This window comes from Gopherus flavomarginatus, chromosome 8, assembly GCF_025201925.1.
Source record: "Gopherus flavomarginatus isolate rGopFla2 chromosome 8, rGopFla2.mat.asm, whole genome shotgun sequence".
In the NCBI taxonomy this organism is placed as follows: domain Eukaryota; kingdom Metazoa; phylum Chordata; order Testudines; family Testudinidae; genus Gopherus; species Gopherus flavomarginatus.
Window position 1 is genome coordinate 106,954,888 of NC_066624.1, and position 26,119 is coordinate 106,981,006.

At 58.8% G+C, this 26,119-nt stretch overlaps 2 protein-coding genes across 2 annotated transcripts; both read right to left on the minus strand.

Moving 5' to 3' along the window:
* Positions 1 to 675: 675 nt before the first annotated feature.
* PSMD2 (proteasome 26S subunit ubiquitin receptor, non-ATPase 2) lies at positions 676 to 25,456 on the minus strand. The gene is made up of 21 exons (XM_050964272.1): positions 25,351 to 25,456; positions 14,322 to 14,378; positions 13,155 to 13,319; positions 12,548 to 12,669; positions 10,559 to 10,783; positions 10,065 to 10,223; positions 8,619 to 8,763; positions 8,184 to 8,244; positions 7,683 to 7,829; positions 6,697 to 6,803; positions 6,027 to 6,154; positions 5,863 to 5,950; positions 5,202 to 5,364; positions 4,200 to 4,301; positions 3,978 to 4,123; positions 3,436 to 3,519; positions 2,764 to 2,932; positions 2,111 to 2,205; positions 1,762 to 1,888; positions 1,303 to 1,421; positions 676 to 1,012 (listed from the first exon to the last, which is right to left on the minus strand). Exons 2-21 carry the CDS (start codon positions 14,340 to 14,342, stop codon positions 830 to 832), a joined length of 2,556 nt encoding a protein of 851 aa, XP_050820229.1. The 5' UTR covers positions 14,343 to 14,378; positions 25,351 to 25,456; the 3' UTR covers positions 676 to 829.
* Positions 23,860 to 25,488, minus strand: LOC127056215 (uncharacterized). Its single transcript, XM_050963731.1, has one exon. The coding sequence runs from the start codon at positions 25,486 to 25,488 to the stop codon at positions 23,860 to 23,862; it is 1,629 nt and encodes a 542-aa protein (XP_050819688.1).
* Between the last annotated feature and the right edge of the window lie 631 nt (positions 25,489 to 26,119).

The window sequence follows — 26,119 nt, forward strand, 5'->3', positions numbered from 1 at the left end:
GGTGGAGGAAAAAGGGCAAACTGACCCTGTCCAGAGCTGCCCACCCCCAAGCACTGCCAGGCAGCACCAGCTCCATGGGGCCACCCGCTGCCCCTTGCCATTCCTGCCCATCCTGCAGGACCAGCAAGTGGTGGGAGAGAAAGCCAAGAGGATCATAGCCTCCCCCTGCGATCAGCAGTGCCTGGAAAGAGGACAAACGGGGAAACCTCTCCCCCATCTCCCCCGTGTCAGCGCCCTGCTCTCCCCTACCCACCGCAGCTCAAAGCGACTGTGAGGTGGGGGAGTCCAGAGTCCTGAGTCCTGATCATGGCCTAGAATTAACGAGGAGCCCTGGCACTCTCCTCCGTCTGAGTCTGACACCCCTGCACCAGAGCAAGGCAGAAAGGTACCAGGTCTCCCTGCAAAGGCTCGAGGCAATGGAAAATCCACCCACCCCTCAGTGAGCTGGTCCTGTGGTTAATCCCCCTCCCACCCCCTTTGAGTTTGTCTAGCTGGGAAAGGGGGGACGGCACTGGGCCTTGAGCCATCACATCTGCACATGGGGCAGAGCTAGAGATACTACAGGTCCCTGGCAAGGCACCAGCCATTACTCAGCTGTCTGTAGTGCAGGACAGAGGGGACCAGCCCTCCGCCTGCACACGCTGTTCCCAGAGAAAACAATAAGCAGCACCAGTCTCTCTCTCTCAAGTTTATTTTTTAAATCAGCTCTTTCAGTAACAAAACCACCAAGTGGGGGGCTGGGCCCCTCCCCCCAGTGTGATGTCCAGCGCCTGCCCCCATCAGGCACTGCCCAGTGCTGTCTCCCCCGATCCCCTGCCCCCGTGTCAGCTCAGACATCGTAGTTGGGGTTCTTGCGCAGGATGACGAAACCCTCCAGGATGGGGGTGACTGGCAGATGTTCCTCTGTGGCCAGCTCTGCCCGCTCGCCGTGTGCCAGCAGCACTGGCGTCGTGTGCGTCTGGAAGCCAGTGATGGTCTTCGGTTTGCCCGCCTGGCCCACCACGTCTACAGCCTGGACAGGAGGCGAGAGGTTAGAGCCAAGGGTACAGAGACAGCCCGGAAACCACGTCTCACCCGCCAGCTGCCGAACTCTGGGACCCAGGTGCCAGGACAGGCGCTAGCGAGGCTTTATCGCTGGCATGAGCCATCATGGCCTCTGCATTGACCCAGCAGCTCCTTGGAGGAAACAAGTCCACGTCCCCATCCGGCCCAGTGACCTCAGAACGGCCCCCCTCTCTGCTCAATAAACTCACCTACCACATCCCCCTCCAGCCAGATCCCCAAGGGACCATGCCTCCTTACCTGTCCCACCCTGACCGACACCGGCAGAGGCCGCAGCTCCTCGTCAAAGGTCACCAGCATGCGCGGCTGCATGGCAGCCACCAGCCCATACAGAACGTAGTGGGATTTGCCCAGGATGACTAAGGAGAGAGAAGACACGTTGGGGGCCCCCAAGGCTCAGCCCAAAGCGAGGTCTTGGTCGCCTGGCCGTGGCAAGGCATCTCAAGAGGCCGCAGCAGCCTCAGTACCAGGATCGCAGGCACGGCCCCACCCACCCATCTCCGTGGGCGAAAGGCAAGGCAGCCCACCCACTAGGAGAGCCTGCCAGCAACCAACACAGCAGGGGATTCCCTGGGGCTGGGAGCAGCCATCTGCCCCACCTCCACACAGGAATAACATTCCTTTGGTCCCAGGAGCCTGCGTGAGGGGCTGGCTGCTGGCTCCCTCTGCTCCAGGAAGATCAGACACACAGGTACTCACTGTTGCGCACGTCCAGGAAGGACACTAGGACAGTCAGCAGGCCCGCGACAGCCACCTGACTCATCAGCTGGCGGTCGCTGTGGTAGGGACACAGGGTGAGTGTCCCCTTCCCTAGGTGGGTCAGACCCTGCGCAGCAAGCAAAGAGCATGTGAGCACAGGGGGCTCCTGGCCAGGATGGCATAAGACCTGACAGTGACACCCCAGGCCCACCACTCACTGAGCAGGTGCTGTCCCCCACCAGCTGATCAGTCCAGCTGACTTCTGGGGCAGGACGCAGCTGGGAAGCGCTCAGAGCACTGGAACCCCCACCCACGCCAGGGGATCAGGGCCGGCAGCTCCGGTAGTCACCTGGGCCAGCCGCACCATGAAGAGGTTGTTTGGGTCTTTGGCGTGGTACTGGGCCAGCTGCCTCAGCATCGCAGCCAGCCGGGCGTTGTTGGTGCCTGCAAACAGGGGAAACAGGGTGAGCAGGAAGCCCCGGGAACAGGCACAGATCCTAGCCTGGGAACAAGCATTCAACCCCCTCCACTTCTCTCCCAGCCAGGGTGCTGGGCCACATGCAGTCCCCCCTGCTGGCATAATCCACACGCTGCATCCAATAACCTTGGGGCACAAGGGCCCATTAGCCACCTCCCACCCCCAGAGATCCTGCCCTCCCGGCCCTGCTGCTTCCAGCAGGCCCAGCTCCCCTTTGCCCATGGGCCCTTCCCAACCTCACCTGGCACCCCTCAGAGGCTGGCAGTATTTGACCAGCGGCCCAGTTAACAGTACGGCTCCCGCCCGCCAGCAACAGGTGGCCAGGCGAAGGCAGCCAGTTTCACGCAGCCACTGGAGGAGGGCACCAAAGCTACTCTGCCGCGACCCCGAGCCGAGTTACCAGCTGCTGCGCTTGGACAAGGAAGCCCCTGAACGTATCCTGGACGATGGGGGGTGTCCCAAGAAGCAAACTCCATCACCGACCCACCTCCCGCTCGGTGCCCCCGGGCCCACACAGCCCTTACCGCTGCCCACCATGCCCATGGCAAAGATGGAGTTGTAGGAGACCTCGGGGTCAGCATCGTGGGAGAACTTGCTGAGGGTGTCAAGGATGTTGAGGCGCGGGTTGGAGACGGAGATGAGCGCCAGGGCAAGGGGCACGGCTCGGCGTAGGGTGGGCTCCCCATACCTCAGCTGCACAGAAAGGAGGAGAGAGACATTAGCCGCCAAAGCAAGGGACTATCACTCCCAGGCCACCTGGCCCAGGCCATTCTCCTCGTCCCTGAATCCACTCATGAGTCAGGGACTTGCAGCCACTAACAGAATTTCTGGAACTGCCCCAGGGCTGCAGCAAACGAAAATCCCACCAGGGCCCTCTGCTGCTGCAGCATCAGGACCGGATCCAGGGGACCAGAGGAGAAGCAATGGTCTCACCCAGAGCAGACATGGCCCCAGCCTGCTGGGAGTGGGGCAGAGGGTTACGCAGTCGGTTTGAGGGCAGCGCCCCAGCTTGGCACTCCCCACACTCTCCTGTGCCTGCTCGTTTGTGTCCCCACTTCCCAGCCTGGATCCAGCTCCATTGCACCGAGCCCTTCGCTGGCGTTCGGCTCAGCTCCGGGCATGTCCCTCGCTCTGCCATGGAGCACCCTGCCCCGCCATCCCTGAGGCAGAGCACCCTGTCCCGCAGCATCACTCACCAGGTGGCCGAACGTGCGCAGAGCCATCTCAGCACCGATCTCCTCCCCCATGGCGATGAGCGCGATCCCCAGCACTGCCACGCCCTGCAGGAGAGGAGGTGGAGAACTGGCCGGGGAGCTCCGTCACCCATCCACCATAGGCTCCCCAGACCACGTGGGACCAACCCAGAGCAGGGCAGTATTCCCCTCCCCCAGCAGTCAGGGAGATAGTTCCCTCCCAGTACAAATGGCTCCACGTTGGGCCAGTATAGCCCTTCTAGTACAGCTCCCTTTAGGGAGCAGGCGTCCGTGCTACCTCGGCTGAGCTGTGCAGAGACCCACCCTGCCCAGCCCACTCAGCCTCTCTGGCAAGCTCTCATCTCCGGCCCAGGGAGCTGCCCTTGCCCATCGCCAGCACTGGCAGGTTCTCACAATGGGCAGTTCTGCTGCAGGCCTGTCCCTCTCCCGCAAATCCACTAGGGCCACAAGAGATCCCCAGTGGTCTCCCCACCAGGAAAGGGTCCAAGCAATGGGGATTGTCTGCTCCCTCTCGCCCGTCCCACCTGGTGGGCGCCCATGTCAGCTGAGCTCTCCTTCTTGTCCTTTTCCTTCTTGTCCTTCTTCTCCTTGTCCTCCTCCTTCTCCTTGGTGTCGAAGTGCTCGCTGCAGATGTGGAGCAGCTGCTGCACCTTCAGCACGTTCCCTGAGCCTGGGAGAAGGAGGGACTATGGTGACTCTGGGCACTGGCCCAGCCCACCCCCCTGCCAAGCTGGCCAGAGACTCACCCGCGTAGGCGCAGATGTCTACCAACGTGTTGGCGAAGCTGCGGAAGGGCTCCGACACCACCTCCAGCGCCGCCAGGATAGCCTCGATGGCCTCCCCCTTCCCTGCCGAGGAGAGCACAGGGCAGCCCATTAGAGCAGCACAGCCCCAGGCCCCCTGTTGACACACACCAGGCTCCAGCTGGGGGGCTCGAACCAGCAAGTCCCAAGCTCCTCAGTGAGCATCCCTAGCCAGCAGGGTCCTGAGCAGCACTGGTGTTTCTCCACCAAGGGGTGCAGTGCACGCCTGGGGCATGGCTGGACCTGCTCAGAACGTTCCAGATCCTGCAACAAAATGGGACTTACACACACACACCCCAGCACCCAGCTCTAACTGGCACATCAGCCCCTCTACCCATAGTTCTTCCCCCCCCCCCCCCCCGCTGCCTCTCAGAACCCAATGCCAGGCCTTGGCAGCAGCAAAGGATTATGGGCAGGGCCGGCTTTAGGACACGTGGGGCCCAATTCGAAGGAGCTGCCGCCGAAGATAGCGGCAGTAATTTGGCGGCAGCTCAATCGGTTGCCGCTGTTTCCGGCGACACTTCAGTGGAAGGTCCTTCCTCAGCAGCAGTTGTCTTCCGGGGCCTTCTCTTGCGGGGCTCCTCTTCCAGACACTGAGGGGCCCTCTTAGGCCTAAGGCCCGATTCACAGAAATCGGGGGAATAAGCCTAAAGCCCGCCCGGATTATGGGATAGAATGGGCTACAGAGCAAGGTTTTAATGAACCGTCCTGTGGGCAAAACGTCGAGTCCCTGATCTACAGCACTACCCCCTCAGGTCAGCCAGGGGCCACTGCCCATCAGCACTCTGAGCCCTGAGAACGGGCTCAGACAGTGACGGTACCCTGGTGAAGTGGGAAAGGCCACACCCTCCTTGCAACAGCCCCCAAGTCGCCCCCGGCTCCAAAAAAGCCCACTCCACCCCTGCCACCATGCGCAGATCATCTGAGCCCCAAACCCATCCTTACCCAGGTGGTTAAGGCCCAGGCCGAGCGGCAGCCACCTGGCATAGGTGTCCTTCAGCTCAGTTTCCGACTTCTCCATGATGGTCTGGAGGATGGTGGAGGTGACGTCCCCATTACACGAGCCCACAGCTATCATGCCACAGGCCAGTGCCGTCACACCGGCCACCTGGGGCGGGAAGGAAGGAGAGCTGAGCTCACTGAGTAACAGCCCTGCCTGCACCCCAGAGCCTTTGGGGGACAGCTCAGAGGGGCTCGCCCTGGGAGCAGCCTCTGGATTGCAGGGAGAGGGGGCAGGAATAGCTGAAGCAATAGGAGCTGAGCATGTGAAGCAACCTCAATGCTTGGGCAGCGGAGGGTCTGAGGACTCGTGTTCAGACCCAGAGGTCTCTGGAGACCGTGGTGCTCCTGTTGGCTCCCACAGACTGTGGGGGGAGACTCTGGGGACGCTGTTGGGTCCCATTTCGCAGAGTATCCTGAAGAGCTGCAGCTCAGGGGCCCACTGCCCCCACCTGTCCTTTATCACCGCTACCCTCCAACCATGCTGGGGAGCAGCTGAGAGGCAGGGCCAGAGCTTGGGTTGGAGGCAATGTCAATACTCCCGCCTCCCACTGTTGACCCTCTCTCACCCCCGAGATCAGCGCGCTGGCCTGGCCTGAGCCCTCACCTCCATGCTGGACTTAGAGTCTCCCATCACGGGCAGCAGCAGAGTCAAAACATCTTCCCGGTTGGACCCAGCGTAGGCCAGTCCCAGCCTGCAACAGAATCCCAAAGTAGCGTTAGCCACGGGAGCCGCCCTTTGGCGGGAGCAGGGGCTGGGCAGGCCCTCACCCAAAGATGGCGCCGATCCTCATGGTGTTGCTGTTGTGGAGGACGTAGTCGGACAGCAGAGCGAGGGCAGGGTCGCACTCGTTCCTCACCCCCGAGTTCACAATGCCACAAGCCAGCAGGGCTCCCGACTGCAGGATAAAGGCACCATCAGCCAGACCATCATAGGGCTGCCTTGGGGACAGCTGGCACATGCAGTTATTGCACCACACGCAACAGGGGGCGCCCAAGCTCTACCCACAGGGCTACACCCAACTCACACTAAAGCAGGCAGGTTGCATGGGTTGCAGAGGTGCAGCCTGTGGGAACTACAAGCCCCATCAGGCAATGCTCCATTGGGACCAGAGCAGGTACATTGCCTGCTGGGACTTGTAGTCTCCAAAGGTCATGCCTCTGCATTAAGGGGGCATCGTGGGCCCCCCAGTGAATCTCAATGAGCAAAGCTTCAGCCAAGGAGCATGTGGTGCCGATCACCAGTCGGGACCCAGAGAGGAGAACACTGCAGCAGTTCTCAGACAGGGTGAAGCATTCAGCTGGGTGGACTGAGGTTGGTACTTATATCCCTGGCAGGACTGGCCCTGCAGGTACGCCACCAGGCGTGCCAGCATGTGAGCCATGGCTCCATGGCCAGTGGGGCTGCACCTTAGCCCGAGCCCAGAGCAGCACCACCCACCTTAATGTAGTCCTCGGAGGAATACAGGTACTTGTCGATCTGCGTGAGCCCCCCATCCACGTCCCACAGCAGGATCATCCCCAGCGAGGCTGCAGCACTCAGCATACCTGCAGCACAAGGAGAAGCCCCACGTCAGACTGGAATCATGACCAGGCCTACACCCCCAGATGGGAGCTGGGATTCCCCGGTGGCTCCTTTCCCTTGCACACCCTGTATTCCTAACAATGCTGGGCATGGGGGAGCTCCTCAGAACACTTCCACTGGGGCATTCAGCTCTTTCTGTAGCCTTGGTTTCCCTCTGCTGCCTTTGGGGGCCCAACCAGGGAGCAGCCCCAGGGACAGAGGGGCACAGAACTCTATAGCACATTCGCTGGCAGTTCTCTTCTCCCAGTCAGTCTGATACTCAACAAGGGTCAATTCCTCTGTCACGTGCTGCTGGAGCAGTTTGGCCTTGACTCCATGTAAAGGAGGCATTTGAGGCCTCCATGCAGGGGCTGGGAAGAGATGTACGGGGGAGGCAGGCATGCAGGCCTGTAAAACAAGCTGCCTTCATCTATAACCCAGAGAGGTGGCCTGTGAAGACTCCAGGCCCCAGGATGCAGTGCAGCCTGGTAAATCAGGGCCAACTGGAATGCTGCATGCTGGGATATGTAGTCCCCATGAGTTACAGAAGCCACCCCAGCTGCACCATTCTACATTCAAGTTCACACGTGGCTGTCAGCCGGCGTGACCCCTATGGGGCGCTTTCCCCGTGAGGGTCAGGTGGTCCTGGGAGTTGCAGGCACAAGCCAGCAGGATTGGTTATTTAACCCACAGAAGCAAGGGCTTAGGGGCTGAGAGGCTGGCTCAGAAATTCCAGGCATGGGGCTCAGGGGATCCCTTGGAAAAGCTGCCAGGTACAAGCTGCCATTTGGGAAACCTCCTGCAGAGCTCAGTCCCACCCTCCGTGAGAGTCCAACCTCCCTGTCCTGTCCTGTCCTGCTCACCATGATCCTTGTTTTTATACAGCCACTTATTGCCATCATCCGTCAGCAGCTTGTCCTGCCCGAAGGCTGCGTTCACAAAACCGTTCACAAAGGACGAGGCCAAGTTCATCCGCGCAGAGTCCACCTGGGAGCCACTGCCGCCGAACCCTGAGGGAGCAGAAACCCCAGAGCAAGCCGGGCAGAGCATCACAACGCGGCTTTGCCAGGCCCACAGAGCTCGGCAGTGTCTCCCCGTGCCCAGCCCTCCTCGGTAGGGCCCCGAACATTTGAGTGCCCAATCCCAGAGGCTCTTTTACCCTCCTCACCCTGCTAAGCCCCCGAGAATGGCCAAGGAGTCCGAGCCAATTCAGCGCAACCCCGGGGCTGCAACTGCAGATGGACCTGTCCCAACACACATCAGGCCAGAGGCTCGCATGCTCTAGGACGAGGCGGCCAACTTGGCTATGCCTGCACTCAGCGACGTCCCATCCCCGTGAAGGAGGAGATGCAGCTTTCACTTACGGTTATTTTCCAGGTGTGTTTTGTAAATGTCATCTGGCACTTTGGGCTCCATTATGTCCAGCTGCAAAGAGGAGGAGAGAGGAGGAACTCACCTCCCAGCCAAAGCTGCCACTCTCACAGCCCCTCCGAAGGGAGGGTGCGAACGCAGCAGCAACCGAGTCCCTGGCAGCCTGCTCCTTGCCAGGCACAGAGCCAGTACATAGGGGCTCTTCCTGATGTGACCAAGCACATACTGGGGGTGGCGGGAGACCACACGCACTGACACCCCCCCATACAAGTCAGTGGCTCTGGATGTGTCTATTCCTCCCAGGAGCCCCAGTTTGAGGGCAGCCTGGCCTCCATGCCAGCACCCAGCAGTTGAGGACCTTGGGTGCAGCCCTGAGCCTTCTCCCCACCCCACGCCAGCTTGCTGAGAGGCCAGGTCAGGCATCTCACCTCTCTGGCCAAGGCCAGGAAGTTGCTGTTGAGCTGGACGTTGGACATGATCTCGGTGAGGTCCTCGTACTCCTCCACGTCCTCGTTTAGCTCCAGGAAGACACCATGGCGGCCCAGCATGAAGGCCATCTGCTTCTGGATGACCCTGTGCCGGCGAGGGAGAGAGGGGGAGTCAATGCCAGGCAGTGAGGGCCTGGGCTCCCCTCCCCTTGGCACAGACCTCCTGTGGTACTCTCACTACAGCTTCTTCCCCCCCTCAAACAGACCCAACCCAGCCTGAGGAAACACAGCCAGTCAGGCTGTCCATGGCTCCCATCCCCCCGAATTCCCAAGAGCAGCTCCCAGATCACAAGCCAGAGGGAGATGTGATGGCATCAGGGGCTGGGCCAAGCTGCAACCCTGCACTGTGGTAGGACCTTGCTCTACAGGTCAAAGGGAACTTTCCAGTCAGCTTCGTGTCTGAACTCCTGTCTGCCTCCTGCCCACTCACCCGCATGGCAGAGCCGTGGCTGCCACGCTGGCCTGGAAGGAGATTCCCATTCCAGGGGCACGCAGGGACCAGCCTAGAGAGGAGCTGCTGACGCCCCATCCCAGAAAAGCCGCTGAAGCTTGGCCCTTCAGAACCAGCCGAGCAGAGGCAGAAAACGGGGCCAGGGCAGAGTACCAGACAGAGGGCAGCACTGCTGGAGAGTCCCACCATCCACTCTCCATACCTGGAACAATGGTACAGCCAACCCACCAGGCCCGTCAACGGAGCTGGAGCACGGGAACGTCAAGACAAAGAGCATAAGTCTCTCCTGCTTGAGCTACAGGAGTTAACTCCCTTAGTCAGCAGCTGTAGTCGATTCTTATCGTATGTGGAGCAACCACTAGAGGGGGCTCAGGAGTCTCGTTGTTGAGTGTAGGTTACGCTAGCGGCGCTCATTTCATGCCCCATCCTCAGCAGTTAGAGGGGAGCGAGAAGGCTCAAATTTCAGTCCAACACCAACAGGGGCAGGACAAGGGGGTTTCGCCAGATCAGCAGCCTTAGAGGTCAATGCCCTGAACGTGTAAATCCTGGGCAGCAGAAGGGCAACCCTGCCACCACTGCACTGCCAACAGAGGGGCCCTCTTGGGCAAGGAGCGGGGGGCCAGGGCCCTTGGTCCGTTTGGTCCCTGGCCTCTTTGCTGAGGCTGCCAGCAAGGGACCAGTTAGTGCCAATTGTGATGGTGGTTTTAATGATGAAGCCACCTGTCATGCTACAAGGTGAACCGAGAACCCAGACTCATTCCATAGCACTCAAGTCCCCTCAGGTGGCACTAACGCCCAGTCACTTCCAGCCTGGGCTAGGAGAGAGGACCTGGAAGTGGTAGGATCTGTATCCCATGACAACAAGGCAGAGGCTGGTCTACCACAGCTCCCTTCCCGAGCAGGGCCCCGGCTCTGAAAAGCCGCTCTCCACCTACACGTCTTTGCAGGAGGTGAAGATGTCCTCCACCAGCTCCATGTCGTTCAGCATGAGGGCCAGGCGCAGGGCTTCCGGGTAACGGCTGAACTTGCGGAAGATTCCCAGGGCACAGCGGAGGAGGGCTGAGTTCTCAGGTTCAGGGACGTAGCTCACACAGCTTCGGGAAGGGGAGACAGAAAAAGGTAAGTCCAGCTGCTACTGAGACCCGGAACAGACAGGTCTTACTGCTCAGAGGGGAGATCTGGGCTAGTGCACAGAGCCCTGCATGCTCCAGCCAGCCCCTCAGCAGCTCACTCTGACAGCTGCTCTTACATAGCTGTATCAAACACTCTCAGTCACCTAGAGCAGAAAGTGTTCCAGCAATCATGGCACGCGGCCATCTACCCAGGGACTTCTGCACCACACAGGGGTGGTTTCCAGCTTTCAGTAGGACAGGCAGAGCTCCAATTGCAAAGGGCCAATCCCCATCCCAGAGCAGCCTGGCCCCCTCACCTGGTCAGGTACAGGCAGACCTTGGAGTAGGCGTTGTCATCAATATACTTCTCTAGCATGTCCATCTGCTCAATCTCCATCAGCAGGTCACAGGCTTCGTGCTCCGCATTGTGGGCCATGTTGTAGGGCACAATCTCCTTCACCAGGGTCAGCAGCGTTTCCCTCTGGGCCTTGTCAGCCTCATCAACCTCCTGCCATTCCTTCGCAACCTCGCCCGCCAGGTGTCTGTAGGTGCAAAGGGAAAGACACCATCATAACACAAAGCAACAACCTGGCGCTCAGGGCAAGACGGCTACAGCACCACTTCTCCTACAGGGCTGCGATCCCTGTGGTGCATAACAGAAGCTGCACACCCTAGTCTGAACAGGGTAACAGCCCACAAGGGGCTAAATCTTGGGACCATGGCTGAGATACGCCTATTGCTGGATAGTTCACAGTCCTCCAAGGAGATGGCTTCCAATCAGATCCGACATGTCAGTGAAGTCCAGCAGCCCTCTCACAAACCCATGTCTGAACATCCAGCCCTGAGCTGCCGGGGGCAGCACCCACACACTCCCACTGACTTTTTTAACACCAACGGAAACAGAAACAGATGCTCTTTGGGGCAGGCAACCAACTGGGCAGATTTTCCATCTTCTCTGAGATATGAGGAAGCACAGGTTCCACATGCTAATTGGGATACATTCGCCCCCAGCCTGGTCCAGAGTTTTTCATTCAACTTGGGGAACTTCAGTACACACAGGCCAGTGCACATAATAAGGCAGGGCTCAAAGGAACCACTTGACTTGTTCAGAGAGGCACCTGGCCAAACGGGCTTTAGCTCAAAAAAAGTTTCCAATCACAGTGGTCGGAAATAATTTTCTAAATGTGAGCCAATGCAATGCCATCTACCTGAACTTGCTGACAGGTGGCTTCAGCAGCTGCTCAGCACTTTACCAAGAAAAGAGTGAAATTTACAAGCTTTGTTTCACAGCTGTTTCCATCCCCCATCACCAAACTGACAAGAATCAGGTCAGTTTCACTCTGCCTCTGTTTGGGGAATCTGATCTGCAGAACCAGACATTCTTAAAAACTGGCTGAAAGGAGGATATACTAATATTTGGGGGAGGAGGTACAGGGGGGTGCAGGGAGACACACACAGGGTCAGCGTTAGGTCCAGCCTTCTTTATTAAAGAGAAGGGAGTAAAAAGTACATTAATTAAATCTGTAAACAGATACTCAATCGAAAGGAGCGGCAAATACCAGTGAGGACAGAGAAACGATACAAACAGACCAAGAGAGACTGGAGACATAGACAAAGAATAAGATATTAATCTTAAAAAAAGACTGATTTTGAAATGTTTATTCACAGGCCAGAAGGGCACAGGCCCTCTTTCTACAGCTGCAAGGAGACTTCCCTGGAAACTTGCACTCAGCTCTGGGACCCTCCATCCCAGAGGACTCAAGTCCTGAAGCAAGAAGGGGGCAGCCCCATTCACACAGCTGGGGGGAGACCGTTTGGGGCACTGTGCCTCAGACTACCACACTGATACTGACAGGTTGGTGGCAGTACAGAGAAAAGCCATAGAAACAGTTCAGGGGCTGGAGCTTATGCAGGATCATTAAAAGTGATGAATCTAACTAGCTTGGCAAGGCAACTGGGCAAGCAATGATCCCAGCGTGGGCGCATCTGGGTGTAAGCAGAAAGGAGGGATATTATTCACAGGGCTGCAGCTAGAAGGAATGAGATAAGAATGGGCATGGCTGACTAACGAGGTCGTCTTGTCACAGAAATCTATCCACCTCACTCATCACCTGGACTCAGACCGACCAGCCCGTGGAACAGATTCCCAAGGGAAATGGAGGACGAACCCCATCATGGGAGACATTTAATCAGGACTGGATCACACATTACATATACAGTAGGGATCCAGAGGTGGGCTATATAGAACCAAGTACAGTTTTTTCTATATGACTTCTATGAATCCTATTCCTGGCCCCATTTCTCACCTGACATATTCATGTCCCCATGATGCCAGCTCCTCCTGGGACCCCACTAGCCGGTATTTCAGACACTCTCGCTCCCCACTCATGGTCATCGCCAGAACGGATATTATGTCAGCTGCAAAACGCTGCGGGAAAAAGTGCCGAGACAGTAACCCCCAGGCCACACAGAGAGCTAAGTAGTACCACACCCTTTCCTGCACCCTCAGTGTGGAAGAACAGCACATGGACATTGCAGCACTCAGCAGGCAGGGAGACCCTGAGAAAATACAGCTCCCAGCATGCAATTTGATTCAAAACACTTTAGCGGCGTGACAAGCTGCACATGTGCTGCCGAATAACCGCAAATCATTACACCTAGCAATTCACACAGCATATGCAGGGTTCGATCCACCCAGCACGTGCAGAGCTCGAGCCCCTGATCATCTTGTTACTGTCCAGTGCTCGTTTCAGTGGCAGGTGCTGTGTAGTCTGATGCTATCTAAAGATCTTTCCTCCATTTTCACACAGATAGCGAGAGTCAACTTGTACTCTACACAACCAGGTTGCTGCACTGCCATCCCCACGTGCCCAGTGATTCCAGCCCCACACCCAGTAGCTGGGAACCACTCACCTTGTTCTCTCCAGGAGCCATGTTCTCATAGATCTCCTTCAGCTTGCCATAGTGAGGCCGTAAGAACTTCAGGGGCTTCGGAACAGAAGTCATGGAGGTTGTGGAAGAACGGATCTGCCTACGCAGCTCCTCCAGGGCGGGGCGATACAGAGACGTGTCCTTCTCCTGCAAGGATCAACTGCATCTGTCAGGAAATGGCAGCTGCCTGCAGCATCCCAGACCTGCCTGTTCCTTCCAAGCACAGGCAGCCGGGCACAGTGCTGAGCAGTCAGACCCCTGCCCAGCCAGCCAGCTCATTTGGAAACATACAGGACTCCGGCTTCTACCAACTTTGGCACCTTGCTGTGGGACTCAACCAGATGTGACTCACCGGGGGGTTCCTTGGCCACATGCTTGGCGGACAGACTGGTATCGTATCAGGTCAAACAACGCATCAAACGCTGTAACAAACGGCAACAAAGACCAGCCCCACAGAGCAGCTTGAAAGTCTCTGCCCCTTCTAATCCCACAGAAAGGTCTGGGGAAATCCGTGAGCTTTGCCCATACACCCATAGCTGGCAAACTATGGCATAGAAAGCTAGTTCTACAGTCAGGGATTTGACAGCGAACCCTCTTCTCCCTCCAGCAGGGGCACCTTAGCCAAACTCAGTTGCTATAACAGTGCAAAGGGAAAGCCTGGGTCTCTAATAACTACCAGAAAGGAGACATTTAATAAAAGATGCGGCTGTCTTGCACTAAACGTGTGCTGCTCCTGGGGTCTGGGAGGGCCGGGGACTGTAACAGGCCAGCAGTTTGCAGTGGAGGTGAAGTCACTAGTGAGTGAATGTTGTACGCAGGGGAGAAAAACCTCTTAGATAAGCAGCAGGCTGAGAAGCATGGGATGTGTCATTTCCAATCCCAGGGGATAAAACCCAGAGACCAGCCACTGGCTTACGCTGATTCCGGACCATCAGAGAGTTGGGGGGGGGGGGGCATACTCCCACGGACAGCTGCACATCCAGCACCCCCTCCCCCCATTCCAAGAGGCTTTGCTGAGGGGGAGCTCCAATACTGAGGGGATCTTGATACTGCCCTTCCAGAATGGACCCAAAGGCAGGGGGCGCTGCGTGACAGAGCGTGACTTGAGGGGAGAAGGGGACAGGCCCATTAGGGGAACAGGGAACTTACCCCCAAGCGCTCCACAAGCATCTCCAATTCATCCTGCAGCTGTTTGTCTTCCTCAGACTGCAACAAAGGAGCAGAGAAGCGGGCATCAGCCCTAGCGGAAAGCTTCCCGCAGCCCCACAAAATACCAGCAGCCAGTAGCAGCCTGGGGGAGGGACCAACGCGCACGCTGCGTCCAAGAGGCTCCTCAGCTGGCAGAACCAATGAGCACAGGAGCACACGCCTTTACCTGATTTGCAACCCCACTTTGTGCTTCTGACTGCAGCAAGACGCCTGGCTCGCAGGCACCCTCAGCCATCACAGGAGCCAGCACTCTGCTCCCGGGCACAGGCTTAGGCCACGTCCAGACTAGGAATTAAAATCGATTTTAGATACGCAACTTCAGCTACGTGAATAACGTAGCTGAAGTCGAATTTCTAAAATCGAGGTACTCACCAGTCTGGACGGCGCGGCATCGATGTCCGCGGCTCTCCGTGTCGATTCCGGAACTCCGTTCGGATTGATGGAGTTCCGGAATCGATGTAAGCGCGCTCGGGGATCGATACACCGCGTCCAGACTAGACGCGATATATCGATCCCCGAGCAATCGATTTTAACCCGCCGATGCCGCGGGTTAGTCTGGACGAGGGCTTAGAGAGTTCCTGCCTGGCCTATTATTCAGCCCACTACACCGATACGACTGCTGAGCTGTGCACAAGCGGAGCCTAGCACTGAAGCTCTCATCCTTCCTCATTCCTCCTCTTCCTCTGTGCTCCTTGTGGACAGGGACCATGGCTTTCACCAGTTCAGAGCAGCAGCCAGGGGCCTTCAGGGAATCTTAGAAATAGGGCCCTACCAAATACATGGCCATGAAAAATGCATCACGGACCATGAAATCTGGTCTTCCCCTGTGAAATCTGATCTTTTGTGTGCTTTTACCCTATACTACTCAGATTTCATAACTCCACCAGAGAGGTCCTTTGGGGCCATCTGCCTGTCCCAAGTCAGGATAAAGGAGGATGGTTGGGCGTGGGGCTAGCAACTCCACCTCGTAAAAAATCATCCTGCTACAGAAATGCCAACAATAGAGACAATAGAGACTTCTACCCTGGAAAAAGAACGGTCTTCAACTCGAAGATGCATGACGCTGGGTGGTAAAAGCCGTGAGGAAGCCACTAAGCCGATTACCCTTCTTGCAACCAGGAGGATTACCATAGGCACATGGCAACCTTCAGGCTGATAGCAAAAAAATGGGCTATACCTGGAACCAGCTAGAGCGAATGGCCCAGGATAGAGGACTCTGGAGATCTGTGGTTGGCGGCCCATACCCCGATTGGGGTGACGGGCATGAGTGAGTGAGTGACTCAGATTTCATGAGGGAGACAAATTAGGGGTCCTGACCCAAACGGGAGTTGCAGGGGGGTCATAAGCTTATTTGGGGGGGGGGGGGTTATTGCTGCCACCCTTACTTCTGCGCAGTCTTCAGAGCTGGGTGGTCAGAGAGCAGCAGCTGTGGGCTGGGCACCCAGCTCTGAAGGCAGCACCCCCACTCCCCTAGCAGCAGCACCACACAAGTAAGAGTAGCGATACCACACCGTGCTGGGCCACCATTACTTCTGCATTGCTGCCTTCGGAGCTGGGTGGCCAGAGAGTGGCAGCCCCTGACTGAGGCCCAGCTCGCAGGCAGCAGCGCAGAAGTAAGGGTGCCAACACCATGCCAGGCCATCCTTCCTTCTGCGCTGCTGCTGCTGGCAGCGGCTCTGCCTTCAGAGCTGGACTCCGGTCAGCAGCCACTGCTCTCCAGCTGCCCAGCTCTGAAGGCAGAGCCACTGCTGGCAGCAGCACAGAAGGAAGGAGGGATGGCATGGTATTGCCAGACCTACTCCTGCACTGCTGCCTGCAAGCTGGGCCTCAGTCAGTGGCTGCCATTCTCTGGCCGCCCAGCTCCGAAGGCAGCAATGCAGAAGTAATGGTGGCCCGGCACGGTGTGGTGTCGCTACTCTTACTTGTGTGGTGCTGCTGCCTTCAGAGCTGGGTGCCCGGCCAACAGCTGTTGCTCTCTGACCACCCAGCTCTGAAGGCTGCGCAGAAGTAAGGGTAGCAGTACCACAACCTTCCCTACAATAACCTTGCAACTCCCCACAACTCCTTTTTGGGTCAGGACTCCTACAATTACAACTCTGTGAAATTTCAGATTTAAATAGCCGAAATCACAAAATTTACTATTTTTAAAATCCTATGACAGTGAAATTGACCTAAATGGACCATGAATTTGATAGAGCCCTAGTTCTTCTTCGAGTGCTTGCTCATATTGATTCCAGTCAGGTGTGTGGGGGCCGCGTGCACATTCATCGGAAGATTTTTACCCTAGCAACACTCGGTGGGCCAGCTGGGCGCCCCCTGGAGTGGCGCCGCTATGGGGCCGGATATATACCCCTGCCGAGCCAGCCACCCCTCAGTTCCTTCTTACCACCCATGTTGGTCATTGGAACTGTGGAGCGCGGCTTTGCTGATCTCCACATCCCCAGCTACTCGTAGTTCTCTACTCCTCACTGTGTGTATACTTCGAGTTCTTCTACTTATAGTTAGTATTAGTGCTTAACTTTATAGTTAGTGTACATAGTTGAAAGGGGGATCAGGGATTAGCCCCTTTCCTCCGCCCCGGTGCAGGCCCATGCCCAAGGCACCGGGATTCAAACCGTGCTCGGCGTGCCAGAAGCCGATGCCAATAGGGGATCCCCACAACTCCTGCCTCAAGTGCCTAGGGGAACCCCACCTCGTTGACAAGTGCCACATTTGCAAGTCCTTTAAACCAAGGATGAAGAAGGAGTGGGACTTTTGATTGAAGCAGCTCCTCATGGAGTCGGTACTTACTCCTGCAGCATCGGCACCGAGCGCCCAACAGACTGCCTCGGTAAGGAGCGCCCCTTCGGCACCGGATCGCCCCGGTACCGAGAAGGACTCTCGGCACCGCTCCCTTTCCCCGACTGAGAAACGACATGCTGCTACAACTTCAGCCTCCCAGAAGGAGCACTCGTTGAAGACAATTCGCTGGGCACCGTCTTCCGTGGCGACACCGCAGAGAGCTGCTCCACCTGGGACGGCACCGTCGATTCCGGTCCCACAAGGGCCATTGAGTCCAGTGCCAGACAGCTCCCCGCCTCCTGCTGTGGTTGAGCTTCTTCTCCCTTCTACGCCGGAGACCTTCTCTATGGCAAAGGAGCTCATTTCGATGACGGAGCCGATGTGTCCTCAACCTCCGGCACCGCTGGTGCGGGTTATTCAATCCATCAGCAAGCTGGCCCTGGTAAGGCCTCCGTCCGTCGACCCGCCAGAGAAACGTCGTTCCAGATCGCGGTCTTGCAGACGCTCTCGATCACGTCGCTCCCGCTCCCGGTGCCGCTCGCAGTCCCAGCACCGGTCGCACTCGCCACGCCGTTCAGCATCACACTCACTGGACAGATACTTCTGGTAACAATCGGCCTCTTGGCACTGATCTCGGTACCGTGTATCCCGCAGTTGCTCCAGGCAATGGGGCTTGAGATCCCGGTCGACCTCCTGGCACCGTTACGGTAGAAGGTCCCGGTCTCGATCATGGTACTGCCATAGCCCCCGGTACCATCCTGGGATCGAGCGTCCAGAACAGTGCCGTCCTCACAGGGCCTCTCAGCACCACCATGGCCTTCGAGACACACTTCAGTATCTCAGGCCGGAAGTGCATCATACCATCCGGAGGCTGACTCTGACATCCCCAGCCACTATCTGGAGAGACAAGGCCACGAACAAGGGCCTCATCACAGGTCCTTCTGGACACCATGGGCATACCACCAGGCTCAAGGTGCCCCGTCAGTGGCTCAGCACTCGGCCCCCTCAGAACACCAGGTACCAGAGGCAACAGTGAGCCGCCCTCCCCCTACGGGGACAGATGAAGGTCCAGTTCCATCGGTGGGCACAGAGGTTCCACCTGATCCAACTGATGCTCCTCCTGTACACGACCCACCTCAGGACCCGTTGGTCCCGGGCCTCTCCTCCTCTTCCTCACCTGATGAGGCGGTAGCAGGAACATCCTCCTCAGGCCCTCCGCCAATCGATCTCAGGGCCCATCGAGACCTTGTGAGGTGGGTGGCCCAGAATATGGATTTGCGGATGGAGGAGATCACTGAGATAGAGAACCCGGTCGTGGACATCTTATCAGCTGATGCACCTACCAGAGTGGTGCTCCCGTTCATCCGCACTATACAAGCCAATGTGGACACCATTTGGCAGTCTCCAGCTTCAATTCCACCTACAGCTAAGGGAGTAGAGAGGAAATATACAGTCCCCTCAAAGGGGTACGAATACCTCTACACACATCCACCTCCCTGCTCTCTGGTTGTCTAATCGGTGAATGAACGGGAGCGTCACGGCCAGCAAGCATCAGCTCCTAAGGCGAAGGACGCTAGACGTATGAACCTCCCAGGCTGCAAAATATACTCGGCTAGGGGCCTCCAACTTAGGGTGGCAAATCAACAGGCCCTCCTAAGTCGGTACAATTTTAACACTTGGGTGTCAGTGGGGAAGTTTACGGAGCTTCTTCCCCAGAACTCCCATCCAGAGTTTACGGCCCTGCTCAAAGAGGGTAAAAAGGTGGCAAGAAGCTCCCTCCAGGCCTCTCTGGATGCCACGGACTCAGCGGCCAGAACTCTGGCAACCAGAGTGACGATGAGACGTAACTCCTGGCTCCAGACTTCAGGCTTTCCCCCTGATTTACAGCAGACCATTCAGGATTTACCCTTCGAGGGACAGGGCCTTTTCTCAGACAAAACCGACCCCAGGCTACAAAGCCTCAAGGACAATCGTGTCATAATGCGCTTGCTGGGCATGCACACGCCAGTGACCCAACGAAGGTCCTTCCAGGCCCACCCATACCGCCCGTATAACCAGACTAGGCCGCGTCAGGACGCTACCAGACGGCGCGGCAGGGGGAATCGGCGCAGGCAGTCTGGCCCTCAAGGATCCCAAAGTCAAGTGCCTCCTAAACCACCAGCAGGGCCTAAGCAAAACTTTTGATAGGATGCCCGAGGACGGCCCACCAGTTATCCTACCGGATCCTTCTCTCTCTTTTTTCAACCACCTCTCCCATTTCCTCCCTGCCTGGTCCCAACTAACCTCCGATCGTTGGGTCCTTCGCATGGTGGAAACAGGATACCATCTACAATTTGTTTCAACCCCTCCCTCCCACCCTCCCTACCCGTCCCTCTTCAGGGATCCCTCTCACGAGCAATTCCTCTGGCAAGAGGTCCAGGCGCTCTAAAGCTGGGAGCCATAGAGGAGGTGCCAAAAGACATGAGGGGCAAGGGGTTCTATTCCCGTTACTTTTTAATCCCCAAGGCAAAGGGAAGTCTACAACCAATCCTAGACCTGGGAGAACTCAACAAATTCCTGATAAAGTTGAAGTTCTGCATGGTATCCCTGGGGACCATCATCCCATCCCTGGACCCGGGAGACTGGTTTGCCACCCTCAACATGAAGGACTCATATTTCCACATCGCCATTTATCCACCACACAGACAGTATCTTCGTTTTGTGGTCAACCACCAACACTTTCAGTTCACGGTTCTTCCCTTTGGCCTTTCTACAGCTCCAAGGATCTTCACCAAATGCATGGCTGTAGTTGCCGCCTCCCTCAGGCGTCGTCGAGTACACGTCTTCCCGTATCTCGACGACTGGCTTATTCGAGGGACTTCTCGCTTACAAGTATCGCAGCACCTGTGCATCGTCAGAGACCTCTTCGGGAGCTCAGGTCTCATGATCAACACAGGAAAGTCTACTCTCACGCCCATGCAGAGAATAGACTTCATCAGAGCCGTTCTGGACTTCACTTTGGTCAGAGCCTGCCACCTCCAGTCTCATTTTCAAACAATGCCTTCATTAATTCACAGTCTTCAATCTTTTCCGACAACGTCGTGCGGTCTTGCCTCGGCCTGGTAGGTCACATGGCCTCCTGCACCTTCGTGACCAAGTACGCGAGACTACGTCTCCATCCCTTCCAAACCTGGCTGGCTTCAATATACCGTCCTCACAGAGACAGTCTGGATTCCATGCTCACTATCCCCAGGAAGGTTCTCGACTCCCTCACTTGGTGGTTAGACCCTTCTCTGGTCTGCGCAGGGATGCCTTTCCACCCACTGCAACCCTCGGTAGCCCTAACCACAGACGCGTCATCTCTGGGTTGGGGTGCCCATCTCGGGAGCCGACACACTCAAGGCCTATGGTCACCCGAAGAGCTGTCCCTGCACATCAACGTGCGGGAACTGAGAGCAGTCCATCTAGCATGCCAGGTGTTTCGGGACCATCTGCAAGGCCGTTGTGTATCAGTATTCACGGACAACACAACGACCATGTTTTACATAAACAAGCAGGGCGGAGCACGCTCCTCTCTCCTCTGTCAAGAAGCCATCCACCTCTGGGTATCTTGCATAGCCCACTCTATCGATTTGGTAGTGTCTTTTCTCCCAGGAGTCCAGAACACTCTGGCAGATCACCTCAGCAGATCCTTCCTGTCTCACGAGTGGTCGATACGCCCGGACGTTATCCATTCTGTTTTCCGGAGGTGGGGCTTTCCCCACATAGACCTCTTTGCCTCTTGAGAGAATAGGAAATGCCAGGTGTTCTGCTCCTTCCAAGGCCGCTCCCTGGGCTCCCTCTCAGATGCATTCCCGTGGAAGAGGCACCTACTTTATGCCTTCCCGCCGTTTCCGCTCGTCCACAGAGTCCTACTCAAACTCCACAGGGACAGAGCCCACCTGATCCTCATTGCCCCAGCATGGCCGAGGCAACGTTGGTTCACCCTGTTGTTCGACCTCTCCGTGGCAGACCCGATCCCCCTACCACTCTGGCCGGACCGCATAACGCAGGACTTCAGCAGGCTTCACCATCTGGACCTGCAATCCCTTCATCTGACAGCACGGCTGCTACGTGGTTGAGCCAGTCGGAATTGCGTTGTTCCGCCTCGGTACAACAGGTGCTCATTGGCAGCAGGAAGCTTTCCACAAGGACGACATATCTCGCCAAGTGGAAGCATTTCTCCCACTGGTGTGCTCAGAGTAACTTAATCCCCGGACAGGTTTCTGTTCCCATTGTCCTGGATTACCTATGGTCCCTCAAAGAGCAGGGCCTGGCGGTCTCTTCTATAAGGGTGCATCTCGCAGCTATTTCAGCCTTCCACCCGGGGGAAAGTAGCAGCTCAATCTTTTCTCACCCCATAGTTTCTAGGTTCCTTAAGAGATTGGGGGGTACAACCGCTCAAGTCAGACGCCCGACCCCTACCTGGGATCTCAACCTGGTGCTAGCCAAACTCATGGGTTCCCCTTTTGAGCTCTAGCCACCCGCTCGCTGCTGTTCCTCTCCTGGAAGACAGCCTTCCTTGTCGCTATCACCTCAGCAAGACGAGTATCAGAGCTTCGAGCTTTGACAGTGGATCCCCCGTATACAGTATTCCACAAGGACAAGGTACAGCTGCGACCACACCCGGCATTACTCCCTACGGTGGTGTCCGCTTTCCATATTAATCAAGACATCTTTCTCCCAGTTTTTTCCCCGAAGCCGCATTCATCGCGTTGGGAACAACAACTACATACCTTGGATGTCCGCAGGGCTCTCGCCTTTTATATCGAGAGAACCAAACCCTTCCGAAGGTCACCCTAGCTCTTTGTAGCCGTGGCAGACCGGATGAAAGGCATGCCAGTCTCTTCCCAAAGAATTTCATCCTGGGTGACATCCTGTATCCAAACATGCTATGAATTGGCTCACATTCCGGCTAGCCATCTCACCACCCATTCTACTCAGGCGCAAGCCTCATCTGCCGCTTTCCTGGCCCATGTCCCCATCCAGGAAATCTGTTGCGTTGCTACCTGGTCTTCCATTCACACCTTTGCCTCACACTACGCATTGGTCCAGCAGTCCAGAGACGATGCCACCTTTGGCTCAGCAGTTTTGCATTCCGCAACGTCTCACTCCGACCCCACCGCCTAGGTAAGGCTTGGGAATCACCTAATTGGAATCAATATGAGCAAGCACTCAAAGAAGAAAAGACGGTTACTCACCTTGTAACTGTTGTTCTTGGAGATGTGTTGCTCATATCCATTCCACACCCGCCTTCCTTCCCCACTGTCGGAGCAGCCGGCAAGAAGGAACTGAGGAGCGGTTGGGTCGGCAGGGGTATATATCCCGCGCCATGGCAGCACCACTCCAGGGGGCGCCCAGCCGACCAACCGAGTGTTGCTAGGGTAAAAATCTTCCAACGAACGTGCACGCAGCGCGCGCACACCTAACTGGAATGGATATGAGCAACACATCTCAAAGAAACACAGTTACAAGGTGAGTAACCGTCTTTTATAAATAACCAGTTCTGCGCCTAGAGTCCTCTCTCCCCCTATCCACAGATGGGCATGGCTGGGGGTGGGGTATTGTGGGGCAGGGACGTATCGCCGAGGGGGAGGGGGTATCGGCAAGGACAAGTATCACCGGCGGGGAGGCGGTATCGCGGTCAGCTGCGTATCACCAGGGGGAAGGCGGGTATCGGCGCCGGGGGGGGGGGCAGGCAGTATTGCGGGCAGGGGCATATCACCAGGGGGAGGAGTATATCGCAGGGACAGGTATCGCCGGGGGGAGGGAAGAGGTATCGCAGGGCAGGGGCATATCGGCGCCCTTGGGGGGGAGAGGTGGTATTGCCGGGGACTATCGGAACCGGGGGGAGGCGGTATTGGTGTTGGGGGCAGTATCGGTGCAGGGGGAGGCAGTATCGGTGTTGGGGGCAGTATCGGTGCAGGGGGAGGCAGTATCACCGGGGGGGAGGCATCAGCCCCGGGGGCGGGGAGGCGCTATTGCCGGGGGGGTATATCGGTGCGGGGGGGGGGATCGGCGCCGAGGGGGGGTAAGAGGCGGCATCGCCAAGGGGGAGATGGTATCAGTGACAGGGGAGGCGGTATCGCCGGGGGGGCCGGGAAGCGATATCGCCGGGGGGGGTATCGGCGCCATCGCCGGGGGGAGGTGGTATCAGTGACAGGGAAGGCGGTATCGCCGGGGGGGGAGTATCGGCGCCGGGGCGGAGGCGGTGGCGCCGGGGGGTATCGGCGCCGGGGGGGAGGTGGTACCGCCGGGGGGTATCGGCGCCGGGGGGGGGGTATCGGCGCCGTGGGGGAGGCGGTATCGCCGGGGGGGAGGCGGTATCGCCGGGGGGGCCGGGAAGCGATATCGCCGGGGGGCCGGGAAGCGATATCGCCGGGGGGGGTATCGGCGCCGGGGGGGAGGCGGTATCGCCGGGGGGAGGTGGTATCAGTGACAGGGAAGGCGGTATCGCCGGGGGGGGGGGGGGAGTATCGGCGCCGGGGGGGAGGCGGTATCGCCGGGGGGTATCGGCGCCGGGGGGGGAGGTGGTACCGCCGGGGGGTATCGGCGCCGGGGGGGGGAGGTGGTACCGGTGACGGGGGGGGAGGCTGTATCGCCGGGGGGGGTATCGGCGCCATGGGGGAGGTGGTATCGGCGCCGGGGGGGAGGCGGTATGGCTGGGGGGGAGGCGGTATCAGTGACAGGGAAGGCGGTATCGCCGGGGGGGGAGTATCGGCGCCGGGGGGAGGCGGTATCGCCGGGGGGTATCGGCGCCGGGGGGGAGGCGGTATCGCCGGGGGGGAGGCGGTATCAGTGACAGGGAAGGCGGTATCGCCGGGGGGGGGGAGTATCGGCGCCGGGGGGAGGCGGTATCGCCGGGGGGTATCGGCGCCGGGGGGGGAGGTGGTACCGCCGGGGGGTATCGGCGCCGGGGGGGGAGGTGGTACCGGTGACGGGGGGGGAGGCTGTATCGCCGGGGGGGGGTATCGGCGCCGTGGGGGAGGCGGTATCGCCGGGGGGGGGTATCGGCGCCGGGGGGGAGCGGTATCAGTGACAGGGAAGGCGGTATCGCCGGGGGGGGGAGTATCGGCGCCGGGGGGAGGCGGTATCGCCGGGGGGTATCGGCGCCGGGGGGGAGGCGGTACCGGTGATGGGGGGGAGGCTGGATAGCCGGGGGGGAGGCGGTATCAGTGACAGGGAAGGCGGTATCGCCGGGGGGGGGAGTATCGGAGCCGAGGGGAGAGGCGGTACCGGTGACGGGGGGGGAGGCGGTATCGCCGGGGAGGGGTATCGGCGCCGGGGGGGAGATGGTATCGCCGGGGGGGAGGTGGTATCGGCGCCGGGGGAGAGGCGGTATCGCCGGGGGGGGGGGGAGTATCGGCGCCGGGGGGAGGCGGTATCGCCGGGGGCTATCGGCGCCGGGGGGGAGGCGGTACCGGTGACGGGGGGGAGGCTGTATAGCCGGGGGGGAGGTGGTACCGGTGACAGGGAAGGCGGTATCGCCGGGGGGGGAGTATCGGAGCCGAGGGGAGAGGCGGTGACGGGGGGGAGGCGGTATCGCCGGGGGGGGGTATCGGCGCCGGGGGGGAGATGGTATCGCCGGGGGGGGGGGGTATCGGCGCCGGGGGAGAGGCGGTATCGCCGGGGGGTATCGGCGCCGGGGGGGAGGCGGTATCAGTGACGGGGGGGGGGAGTATCGGCGCCGGGGGGAGGCGGTATCGCTGGGGGGTATCGGCGCCGGGGGGGAGGCGGTACCGGTGACAGGGGGGAGGCTGTATAGCCGGGGGGGAGGTGGTATCAGTGACAGGGAAGGCGGTATCGCCGGGGGGGGGAGTATCGGAGCCGAGGGGAGAGGCGGTACCGGTGACGGGGGGGAGGCGGTATCGCCGGGGGGGGGAGTATCGGAGCCGGGGGGGAGGCGGTATCGCCGGGGGGTATCGGTGCCGGGGGAGAGATGGTATCGCCGGGGGGGAGGTGGTATCGGCGCCGGGGGAGAGGCGGTACCGGTGACGGGGGGGAGGCGGTATCGCCGGGGGGTATCGGTGCCGGGGGAGAGATGGTATCGCCGGGGTGTATCGGCGCCGGGGGAGAGGCGGTATCGCGGGCAGGGGCGATACGGCGCCGGCCGGGCCCGGCGTGACTCAGCTCCGCGCCCGGCCCGTGCGGAGGCGCGTCCCGCTCTCACCAGCTCCTGCTCCTTGTCCGCCGGCGCCGCCGGGTCCTTCCGGTCCTTGGTCCACGGCCCCCCCGACTTCTCGTCGCCGCCCCCCGCCGAGGCCCCCGCCTGCGACCGGCTCTGGCCCCCGCCGCCGCCGTCCTCCATCGCGCCGCTCCGCGCTGAACTGCGCCGGCGCCGGGGTCGCTCGCGGGGCGGGGCCGAAAGGGACCAATCGCGGGGAGACAAACCATACCACGTGATCCAGTGGTGCCGATGGGCGGGGATAGTTGCATGGGGCGGGGCTATTTTAGGGGGGCGGGGCCAGGGGGGAAGGCGGAGCTTAACGGGGTCGAATGCGGAGGGGCACCCGGACCTGACTCGCCGCACGTGCGGTCCTGCCCGGCAGCGGGTGGGGGCTGCTGGCCGTTCTGCTCCCCTGGGCTCTTACCCGTTGGCCCACTTGGGAATTGTTGGAAAAGTACCAAGAGCTCTGGGGCAGGAGCACCCAGCCCACTGCACCAGCTCCACCCATCCATCTATCCAACCATCTGTCCATCCTCCTGCCCAGCCCACTGCAACAGTGTGATGGTCTGTACCTTGGGGGAACATGCAGCACCCCGTGTTCATCCTTGTAGAATGATTGTGCGGTATCCAATGCAAAGTTTGTCACGTTGGGTGTCTTCGGAAGGCTCATGATATACTGAGCGTTGTTATAGTGATGTTATAATAGTGTTGTAGGTTATAATTTCATGTATGTAGTTATGAGGCTGAAAATATATCCTTGTGGCTTAAAATA